This window comes from Trichechus manatus, unplaced genomic scaffold (assembly GCF_000243295.1).
Source record: "Trichechus manatus latirostris isolate Lorelei unplaced genomic scaffold, TriManLat1.0 scaffold00050, whole genome shotgun sequence".
Lineage (NCBI taxonomy): Eukaryota > Metazoa > Chordata > Mammalia > Sirenia > Trichechidae > Trichechus > Trichechus manatus.
The window spans coordinates 10,229,982-10,240,098 of NW_004443986.1; the positions used below are offsets into that span (position 1 = coordinate 10,229,982).

At 40.3% G+C, this 10,117-nt stretch overlaps 1 protein-coding gene across 3 annotated transcripts in view; it reads left to right on the plus strand.

The window, feature by feature from the left end:
* Positions 1–278: 278 nt before the first annotated feature.
* The window catches only part of CCDC126 (coiled-coil domain containing 126), a 48,570-nt gene continuing 38,731 nt past the window's right edge, over positions 279–10,117 (plus strand). The window contains exons 1-2 of one of the 3 annotated variants that reach the window (XM_023732332.1): positions 279–427; positions 8,328–8,424. In XM_023732332.1, coding sequence (XP_023588100.1) covers positions 8,360–8,424 — 65 coding nt within the window. In that variant the 5' untranslated portion in view covers positions 279–427; positions 8,328–8,359. Of the gene's footprint in view, positions 428–8,327; positions 8,425–10,117 lie in introns of those variants that run through there. The other 2 variants (XM_023732334.1, XM_023732333.1) reach the window with 2 other exon arrangements.

A 10,117-nucleotide genomic window follows, 5' to 3' on the forward strand; every position in this document is an offset into this window, starting at 1 on the left:
CATCCTCCCTTCAGCACCTGCAGAGAGTTAACGCAGACGGTGCGCCTCTCGCAAGCTCATCTTCCAATCCCGAAGAAGGACAAGAGCGCCCCTCTCTGGTTGCCACGCAACGGCGTCGTCTCGACCCGGAGAAGGCGCAGAGCGGCTAGAAACACGTGCCTCCTCTTCCGCATTCGGGGACTACATCCCCCACAATGCTGCGCGCCGAGGACGGTAGGTCCCCGAAGTGGAGGAAGGGTAGGACCGGGAGGCGGAGCGGAAGCGGAGTGCAAGGGACCAGAATGGTAAAATAAGCACAAGCCGGGACCCAACCTCGTTCCTAACTCCCAGCCCCGTCCTTCCTCCATCCGCTAATCGGCTTTCCCTGCGTTGCCCCAGCTCGAGAGCCCGGCGGCTACGGCGACGGTGACGAGAAGCCACAACTGAGGTAATGGGGAAGGGGCAAGAGGCATGCGATGGGGGGCGGCATCCCGGCCGGCCCAGACCCGCGCCCCTCGCTGAGCTCCTCCGGCCCGGGCGGCCGTCGCCCCCCGGCCTGCCGGGGTCGCTGCGGCGGGTTGGCGGCGGAAACCCGGCTCGGGGGCGGGCCGGTAGCCCCCGGCCACGGCCGGGAAGGCTCTTTGTCCCTTACTTCGAGCCACGTCCCTGCCCCTTCGGGTCTGACAGCCGCAGCGCGGTCGGCCCCGGGCATAGAGGCGAGCATGACTCCGGCTGCGTGAGCTGAGTTGTGCGACTGACCCGAGCTGCGGGGATGGAGACCTCGGCCAGCAGCCAGACTGGCTTCCTTTTCTCCTTTTGACAGCTCAGTTCTGTTCTACTTTGAGAGAGAGGCAAATGCCCCCCCGCCCCTTTTACTCCCTCCTCAAAACTCATCTCCTGGGTGACTGGTAAGGATAGACTTAAGCTGGGGGACTGTGGTAGTATTAAGAGTGGCTCAGACAGCCTGGGTTCAAATTTTGATTGTGTCACCGCCTGACTTTGTGACCTTGTTTAATTAATGCTCCTAGGTCTGAATTTTCTTATCGATCAAAGGGAGATAACAGTACATACCTTCAAGAGGTTGGAATTAAGAAATAATATACCTATAACGTAGCTCTTCATTTGTTGAGAAAATCCTTTAATGTGATACTTTCGTTAGCCGTAACAGAAGTGGCCTCTGAACTTGTACTTTTGTTTAATCATCAGCACTCTATTCTCTAGGCTGTGTGTTTTTCACTTTATACTTTTTCCACCTTAAACCTAAGCAGAGAATTCTTTAAAATATGCTGTTTTCCACTGTTTTAAAATGGCTGAGAATGTTCTTAGGAAATTGATGACTCTGCTTTTTTGTGGTTCAGCTTTAGAGATAAAAGGACTTATCACATCCCCTAGTTGTGTGCTTTGAGGATCCTTAGAGGATCTTAAGTGTTTGTTTTAGCAGAGAAAGCATCTAGGTGTTCTGCAATCTTTACCCCACGTCAACTTTTTCTGCCTTTCTCTGCGCTTTCCTACTGGTTAATAATTATTTTTCCCCCTTTGGGATTTGTGTTTCCAAGTTGTATTTTTTGTTCTCAGGATAAGTTGAATGAATGCAATAAATTTTATAAGGGATGACTTGAAATATTTCACATTAGTTCTTCTTAAATTTCGATTGTCCTTGCACTATTTTACTGAAAATTGGTCAATTGTCTTGAATTTTACTGACATTGGTGATGAGTTTTTCTTCAAGGAAATCTTTATGATCCTAAGTAATTAATTTTTTTTTCACTTAAAGTGTCTATTCTGTACTACTTGGAGTTCAAACACTAGTGTGCAGTATGTGAAATAACATGTTCTAGTAAATGCTATTTTTGAATGTACATTTATAGGGGGAAAAACAGTGGGTCTGAAAAGTTGTCTGTATATTGTCTTCATGACAGATGTATTTTTAAGAAAGATTTATGAGAAAGAAAAGGAGAAATCTAAATCTAATCATAAGGACAACAGAAAGCCAGAGAGTAGTAAGTGGAAAACTTATTTAATTGTGGAAGAAGGCATAAGCATGTAAAGATTCCTGATTCATTAAAAAAATATGTGGCAAAAATACTCATTTTGAAAAAAAATAAGTTCCTATGTTTATATTATTTAGTGCAGTATAAGACAAAGGGAGCCCTGGTGAATGGTTAAAAGCTCAGGCTGTTAACGAAAAGGTCAGCAGTTCAAATCCACCATCCTGTAGAGTTGCTATGAGTTGGAATCGACTAGATGGCAGTCAGCTGTGCAGCTGATAAGAAAAGAGTAATGACTAGGGAAATAGGAGACCTTGGTTCTTGTCCTGGCTCTGTCATTACCTGTGTAACCTTAGGTGCCTTGTGGTCCTCAATTTCCTCACCTCTAAAATAGTGAATTCGTTTGATTCTGAGGACTCTGCTAGCTCAGCCTTTCAATGATAAGGGTTTTTTTTAAAAATAGTTTTATTTTATTGTTGTTGAGAATATACACAGCAAAACATACACCAATTCGACAGTTTCTACATTTCTACCATTTAGTGACCATTCTCATCCTCCTTTTCTGAGTTGTTCCTCCCTCATTAACATAAATTTCACTGCCCCCTAAGATTCCTGTCTGCTCTTTTGAGTTGCTGTTGTCAGTTTGATCACATATAGATAGTTCTTAAAAAAACATAATGCTCAAGGCAGACATTTTTTACTAGTTAAACTAAATTATTGTTTGGTTTTAAGAAGACTTCAGGGGATGTTTTTGCTTTAAGGTTTAAAGATTATCTCAGGGCAATAGTTTCAGGGGTTCATCCAACCTTTATGGCTCCAGGAAGTCTGGAATCCAAGAGATTTTAAAAGTCTGTTCAGCATGTTCCCCCTTTTGATCAAGATTCTTCTGTGGAATCATTGATCAAATGTTCAGTAATGGTAGCTGGGTACTATTCAGTTCTTATGGTCTCATGGCAAAGGAGGCAGTTGTTCATGGAGGCAATTAGCCACACATTCCATATCCTCCTCTTATTCCTGATTCTCCTTCCTGTTGTTCCAGGCAAGTAGAGACCAACTGTTGTGCCTTGGGTAGCTGCTTGCAAGCTTTTAAGGCCTTAGGTGCTAGATACCAAACTAGGAGGTAGAACAGGGGCACTACACATGTTATTAAGCCAGTTAACTGAGAGGTCCCATGAAACCATGACCCTAAACCTTGGAGATTTTTTTTAACCTGGAAAAAAAATTGATGTAACACCATTTGTGTCTTTGGGCTTTTTTTTTTTGCTCCAGGTCATACAGTTCTCCCAAATCACCTTGAGGAAAGGGATGCACATGAAAGAACTAGAAAGCTGCTAGAAATCAGAATCTCTATCACCAGTTCTTCCCTCTCATGAGCTAGCTGCACATGCTTTCTCTTCATTTTTGACATGCTTAGTTCTCCCTCTCTATATCACTTTTGTTTTATTCATAGCCTGTTTCTCTATTATGCCTGCTTCTTCGTAACTTTAGCGTGTCAGTTCCCTAACCCAACTTCATTATTTATTTTTGTGAATTCCTTCCTTTTCAATTCCTATGGCCAACTCCCTGGTTTTCTTATGTCTGATTAGCCTGTCTTTTTGTAGGGAGTCTTTGCCAAGTGGTTCAGTGCTAGTTCGGTCAGCTTGGAAGGGAAAGTGGGGTTATGTAACACAAAGCATGATTGGCTGAGGCTGTAGGCAGGTTAAGCTCAATGACTGAGATGTATTCTACTGTATAATATATTTTAGAGTAAACCATCTCAAGTGTTGCTTGTGAGATGCATCATATTTCAAAAGTTTAATTCGATACTTTCAATAGACATAGTTAAATTCCACTGTAGCACAGTGATTGAGTAGTTTCCCTTTGGCTCTAACACTTATATTTTTATCCTTGCCTTACTTTACCCTGCTTCTTTATCTGTCTTTGTACTCTTCAGTGCTGTTGTCTTCTCCCTCCTCTCCCAAATATGCCATCTAAAGATGATCTGTTATCTTGAGATACATGTCTATATCCCAGCTGGAGTTTAGTATAGCTTCTCTCGAGGCAGTTTACATTTTAAATCTTAGATCTAATTATGGAGTGAATGTCTATACATTTTTTTTTTCAGATATTAAGATATTTCTCAGATATTAATGTAGAGAAAATATTTTAGGAATGGGCTTTTTTCCTTGAAATTACATTCCAAGGTCAAGTCTGTGGAGGACTTAATTTCTGAGTTTTTTGGAGAGAATCTTCTGAACCTCTGAGTTCTAGTGAATGTATTGTGGCTGTTTGTGATAAATATCTTCTCTCTTTAAGTTTACCTGTAAATGCCTTAGGCTAGTAGGCAGTGATTCTTGTAGCACTGTTGGCTAAGTGAGAGCTTCTCTGTTTGCTAGTGGCTGTTATTGCTGTTGGTAGTTACTTTCGTTATAGTCACAATAGCACAGACAGCAGAGCACTGGATAAATGCAAAAAATGGGATTTAAACGAGATTTTAAGGTAGGCTTAGCTAGCCCGATAACAGCAAGCGCTTCAGTGTTTGTATAAAAACACAAGGAAGTACTTCAAGACTGGCAGTGTGAAATGCAGTGCATCTGAAACCTTTTTTGACTGCAACCCACAACAAGAGATCTTTTTGTATCAAGACTCCATAAATCTATACCTGCGTGTGTGCGTGTATGCCTTTGTGTGCAACACACACACAAAAGTTTCACAAAACAAAATCTGTAGAGTGTGTAGTCTGTTCTGATGGTTTCCATTTATTTTTTAAAGTGCCAGTTGCAGCCTGTTAAGTTGGCTTTTGTTCCCTGCTTTTGAAAAACACTAGAGTTCTGTACCGAGAGGTTGGATACCTAATTTCCCTCCATTTGTTCAACACTGGATAGTCATTAATCCTTTTTGTGCTTCACTTTATCTTTAAAATGAGGTAGTTCTAGTTTAAATATTCACTGATTGTTTGTCTTTATTTTTCTCTAGTAGTAGCGTTAGACTAATATATTTATCTTTAGGTCCTTGCTAGGGAGAAACCGCTGAAAAATTGCTTAAACATCCAGTTGTTTACATGTTGTGCTGTTAGGCAAGTGGCATAATCGAGCTTTAAACAGCCCTTTTCTTCAAAGATCTTGTAAATTCGAGTGGAGATGTGAGGCCTATAATAAATATAAAAATTAGAAAAAAAGATTTCTCCCATGTTGTTTCTCTACTTTTGTGTTCCGAAACGGAGACTATTTTAGAGTTTGAAAAATTATATTTAAAATGCTTAATAACAGTTTTAAGTTAATACATTGGCAGATTGTCACCTAGCTTTTATTCCATATCCCATCTTGTCACTGTCCCCTTCATATTAGAAAACGCCAATAAGAATATGTTTTCCTGGGTAAAGATCACCTTATCAGATCATTACTGTTCCTGTATATTACCAAACAGCAGAGCTACCCTTCTCCTAAGACAGGGGAATGCAGAGCTTTCTTTGCTTGTGAGTTTCCTTCTATTCACTTTGAGTGGTTTCTCCCCACCAGGCTATTCCATGCTGGAGATTGGGGTCCCTCTCATTCTCATTTGTTTGTACTTGAGGAGAATAGGAATGAGGAATTTACTGCCTGCTCCCAAGATTCTGGTCAGAAAAGAATTTTACAAGTTTTTGTTGGAAGGAAGTTGGAACCAGACTTTACTTGTGCTTTCTTTTCAGATCAGATGTTGCTTCTTCAGAGGGCCTTCCTGACCCTGCAGCTCATGTAGACTTCCCCAGTCATTTGCTCTCACATCACCTTGTTTATTTTCTTCATAGCACTTACCCAAAGCTGAAATTCACTTGTTTCTTTGCTTGTTTATTGCCCCACTTCTACTGAAGCATAAACTCCAGAAGAACAGGAATTCTGTCTGTCCTGTGTCACCATTATATCTCTAGTGCTTAGACTAGTTTTTGGCACATGTAGACATATGGATGGATGGATGGATAGCTGTCATTGGGTTAACTTGGACTCATAATGGGTTTAATAAATATTGTGAATGAATGAGTGAACAAATGAATGAGCAAACCTACTTCTGTCATGCTTGAGATGAAACTGCATGTAGCAAAGGTTGTGTTTGAGTCTGGGCTTTTCTGCACCCCTTTCCCCCAAATGTTTTTTTTTTTTTTTCTCCCTCTGAAAATCTATTCTTTTTTGTCAGTGTATTTGCTGATCATGGTGAAAGTCACTACATCCAGAGGACCTTGTAGTTATCTTTTACTTCATTTTTTTTTAATTCTATTTTTTTGGCCTATGTAAAAAAATTAAGATCTGTGATTTTTTAAATCCTTGTTGAAGTGACTTTGCAATACTTGGATTTACCTGAATAATGCTTCTTTGAAACCTTAATGTGCCAGCTTGATAATTTTATGAATAATCTAAGTTACATCTTCAGGATTTTAGGATCATTCCCCTAAACTCATTACTGTTTTCTGGTTATTTATGTATTTTTTTAATTTAAAGAACAAAGCTTTATTCAATATTATAATTCATTCAGTATTTGCAAACACAGTCTTTCCAGTTGGAGGTAAAGGACATAATGTAGTGTAGAGAAAAACCTAGACAATGAGTCAGGACCTGTGTTCTAGACCAGTACAGTTTCTGCCAGTTGTCTTATTTCAGGCAGACATTAACATCTCTGGGCTTTAGTGTGTTCATTTGAAATGTGAGGGGATTGGATTAGATTTCTTTTCAGATTCTTCTAGCCTAGAAATGGATAATTGAAGATACTTTAATTTTACCTCCGACTTTCCACCCTCTACCCCTTTCCCTTAAAAAAGAAAAAAAAAAAATTGCAGGCAGGTCATATTGCTAATTGGGAAAAGGTAAGGTTAGGCTCAGAGACGTGTTTAAAAGTCAACCATAAGGCATTTCTCAGTGACTGCTGATTGTTCCCTAGGCTCTGTGGGGGATGTGACAACAAGGTAAGGCATGTTATTAAGGTACCTGGGACTTAATCAAGGAAACAAAGCTCACACATACGATTGGATGATATGATGTGTAAAATCAATTGGTATAAAGTAGTGTGCTGTGGGAGTAAGAAGAAGGGAATGTAGGCTAGAATAAGGTAATGAGGTTTTGAAATCCTTCTGGCTAGGGTAGCATTTAAACGTATACCCTAGTTTCCTTTTAGGCTGTTTGGAAGATGAACGGTTCTCATCAACAACATGTTGTTATGTCATCTTTTAAAACTGGGTAATTCTTCAGTGACTAATACCAATGAAACATTTCATGTCGTCCACAAATTCTGAGTAGAAACTTTTTCAAGTCTGCAACCTCTCTGAGAACTGTGCCTAACTGAATGAGAGGCTATAAGGAAACATGCTTGGTAAATAGAAATATATAAATGGTAAGGAGTTATTATTACAGCTGTATGAGACAGTGGGTTGCCACGAGTTGGAATTGACTTCATGGAACTAACAACAACAGCATGAGACATTGAGAAGACTGGCTTGATTAGGGGAGATATTTTGGGGACTAATAGGAAATAAATTTGGTTTTTGTGGACTGGATTATGGAGGGCCGTGAGAACTAATGAGAAGAGTTTTATTTGGGTCTGGTAAAACATCTCCTATATTAACTCAAATTCTTCAGATTATCGAGAATTAGTGGTATTGTTTAAGTGCCTAATACGAACTAATAAAGATTAATATTTATTGAGTAGTGTGAGGTGTTATTCAGTCACCACCAGTAGTAGGTAGATACTGTTGTCCCCATTTCATAAATGAGGACACTGAGACAGGAAATGATAAAACAACTGCTCAAGGTTTTAAAGATAGCAGAACATGTGATTTCGTATTGAAATGATAAAAGAGTGCCTTGAGACTGGAGGTAGGGTAGAGGATGGGTGTGCTACTATTTGAAGAGGTGACATTTGAGCTAAGTACTAAAGAATGAATGGGAACAAGCCTCGGGAAGCATAGTCAAACAGGGAAATAGTTGTAAAGCCCCTGAGGTCAGAAAGAACTTGGTGTGTTTTGGCTAGTGTAGCTGTAGCAGTGCCCAAGGGGGGGGAGTGGTGTGAGTGAGATTAGGACAGAGAGAGTGATGAGTCGACCAAACGAAACCAAACCTATTGCTACTGAGTCGATTCCGACTTGCAGTGACCCTATAGGACAGAGTTGAAGTACCCCATAGGGTTTCCCAAGGCTGTAAATCTTTCTCCGCAGAATGGCTGGTGGGTTCAAATTGCTGACCTTTTGGTTAGCAGCTGACGCTTACCTGCTGCACTACGAGGGCTCCTTCCAGAGAGATGAGCAGAAGTCAGATTATGCTAAGCCTTGTGAACCACTATAAAGAGTTTGAATTTTATTTTAAATGCAGTGAGAAACTATTAAAGGGGAATGATGTTATGTGACTTTTGTTTTTGAAGATGCTTTGGCTGCTCTGAGGAGAGTGGTTGAAATGGGTTTGGAGAGGAACGGGGGAGACCACTTGAGAAGCAGGCAGCTGCAGGAATCCAATGGGAGGTGAGGTTACTTTGACCACACTCTGCTGCCCTTCTTGAGGTCTAGTACTTTACAGATACTGCGTTTTAAGTGTGTCTTCTCTCCTGAATTCTTCTACCTTTGTACCTTTTTATATAGACTATAATTCCTTTTATAATCTGGGCAGTAGGGTGAGAATTTTCCTCTGGGAATCCTAAAAAAAAAACATTTAGCAGTCTAAGATCAAAATAATGATGATGAAGGTGATAATGGTTTTATTTTTTGCCTTAAAATTTTCTCAGTTGTTACTTGGGGGTAATTTGAAGTTTTTTCTTTTTCTTTTTTTTAATTTTTATTTTAAAAATGATTAGTAGTCAATACAGGGGCCTAGAAGTTAGGACTGAAAAGTTTTTAGATTGTACACTATTATGGTAGAGGAACCAAATCAAAAAACCAAACCCGTTGCTGTTGAGTTGATTCCGACTCACAGCGACCCTATAGCAACCTCTGTAATTAAAGATTGCCTTTAAGCCCTCAGTGGCTGTGTTGGCCTACTAGATTTCTAGTTAGAGTTCTCTGTCCTGACCCAGGTGGCCTTCCGGGAGCTGGACCAGTACTTGAAACATAAAGAAAAATTGGGAAAATTCAGAGTGCAAGTTTCTCTGTCATTCACAGCTTTGATCATTGTCCAGAAAGAAGAGACCTTGAACCCCACTCCATTTTTTCTTTCTTTCCTAAGTTTGATTCTAAGAATTATTTCCCTTCCTAATCACTAAATTACGGAATTAAATTACCTTAATTACAGAATTAAACAACAGTTCTAGTTGTTAAAGAGTTCAAAACTTATCTTTTTTTTTTTTCCTGTATGAAATCACAGAAATATCTCTCAGAGAACAGAACAGTGTATTCATATTGATCCTAAGAACTAAAGTGGTACCGGTGGAAATTGCTTTCTCTCTATTCCACCATCAACCCTGCCTAGTAAATGCAGGTCTAGCCTACCCTGGCAGAAATGACGTGGATTCCAGCAGAGGTCACTTGTTTTCTATGGGTTGCTTTAGGGATTCTTCATGGGCCTTTGAACTGCTCAGCCTTTTGTCAGATATAAGCTGTACGTGGATCAAGAGGCAGTTGTTTGACAGAACAAGGGCATACTGCATGGTTTAAAGTCAGGAAAGGTGTGCGTCAAGGTTGAATCCTGTCACCATACCTATTCAATCTGTATGCTGAACAAATAATCCGAGAAGCTGGACTATGTGAAGAAGAACAGGACATCAGGATTGGAGGAAGACTCTGATGAGTCTGTGTTATGCAGATGACACAACCTTGCTTGCCGAAAGTGAAGAGGACTTTAAGCACTTACTGATGAAGATCAAAGACTACAGCCTTCAGTATGGATTACACCACAACATAAAGAAAACAAAAATCCTCACTACTGGACCAATAAGCAACATCATGATAAACAGAGAAAAGATTGAGGTTGTTAAGGATTTCGTTTTACTTGGATCCACAATCAATAGCCATGGAAGCAGCGGTCAAGAAATCAAAAGATGCGATCCGACTCCGGCAAGATGGCGGTCTAGGCAGAAGCACCACGCCGTCCCTCCACAACAAAGATCCGAAAAACTAAGCCAAACAGAAAATCAACAATCCTGAAACCCTAGAACATCAAATGAAGAGATAAAGAACTCAGCCGAACACCAAACGGAGAAAGAATACTGAAAGAGAACAGAGA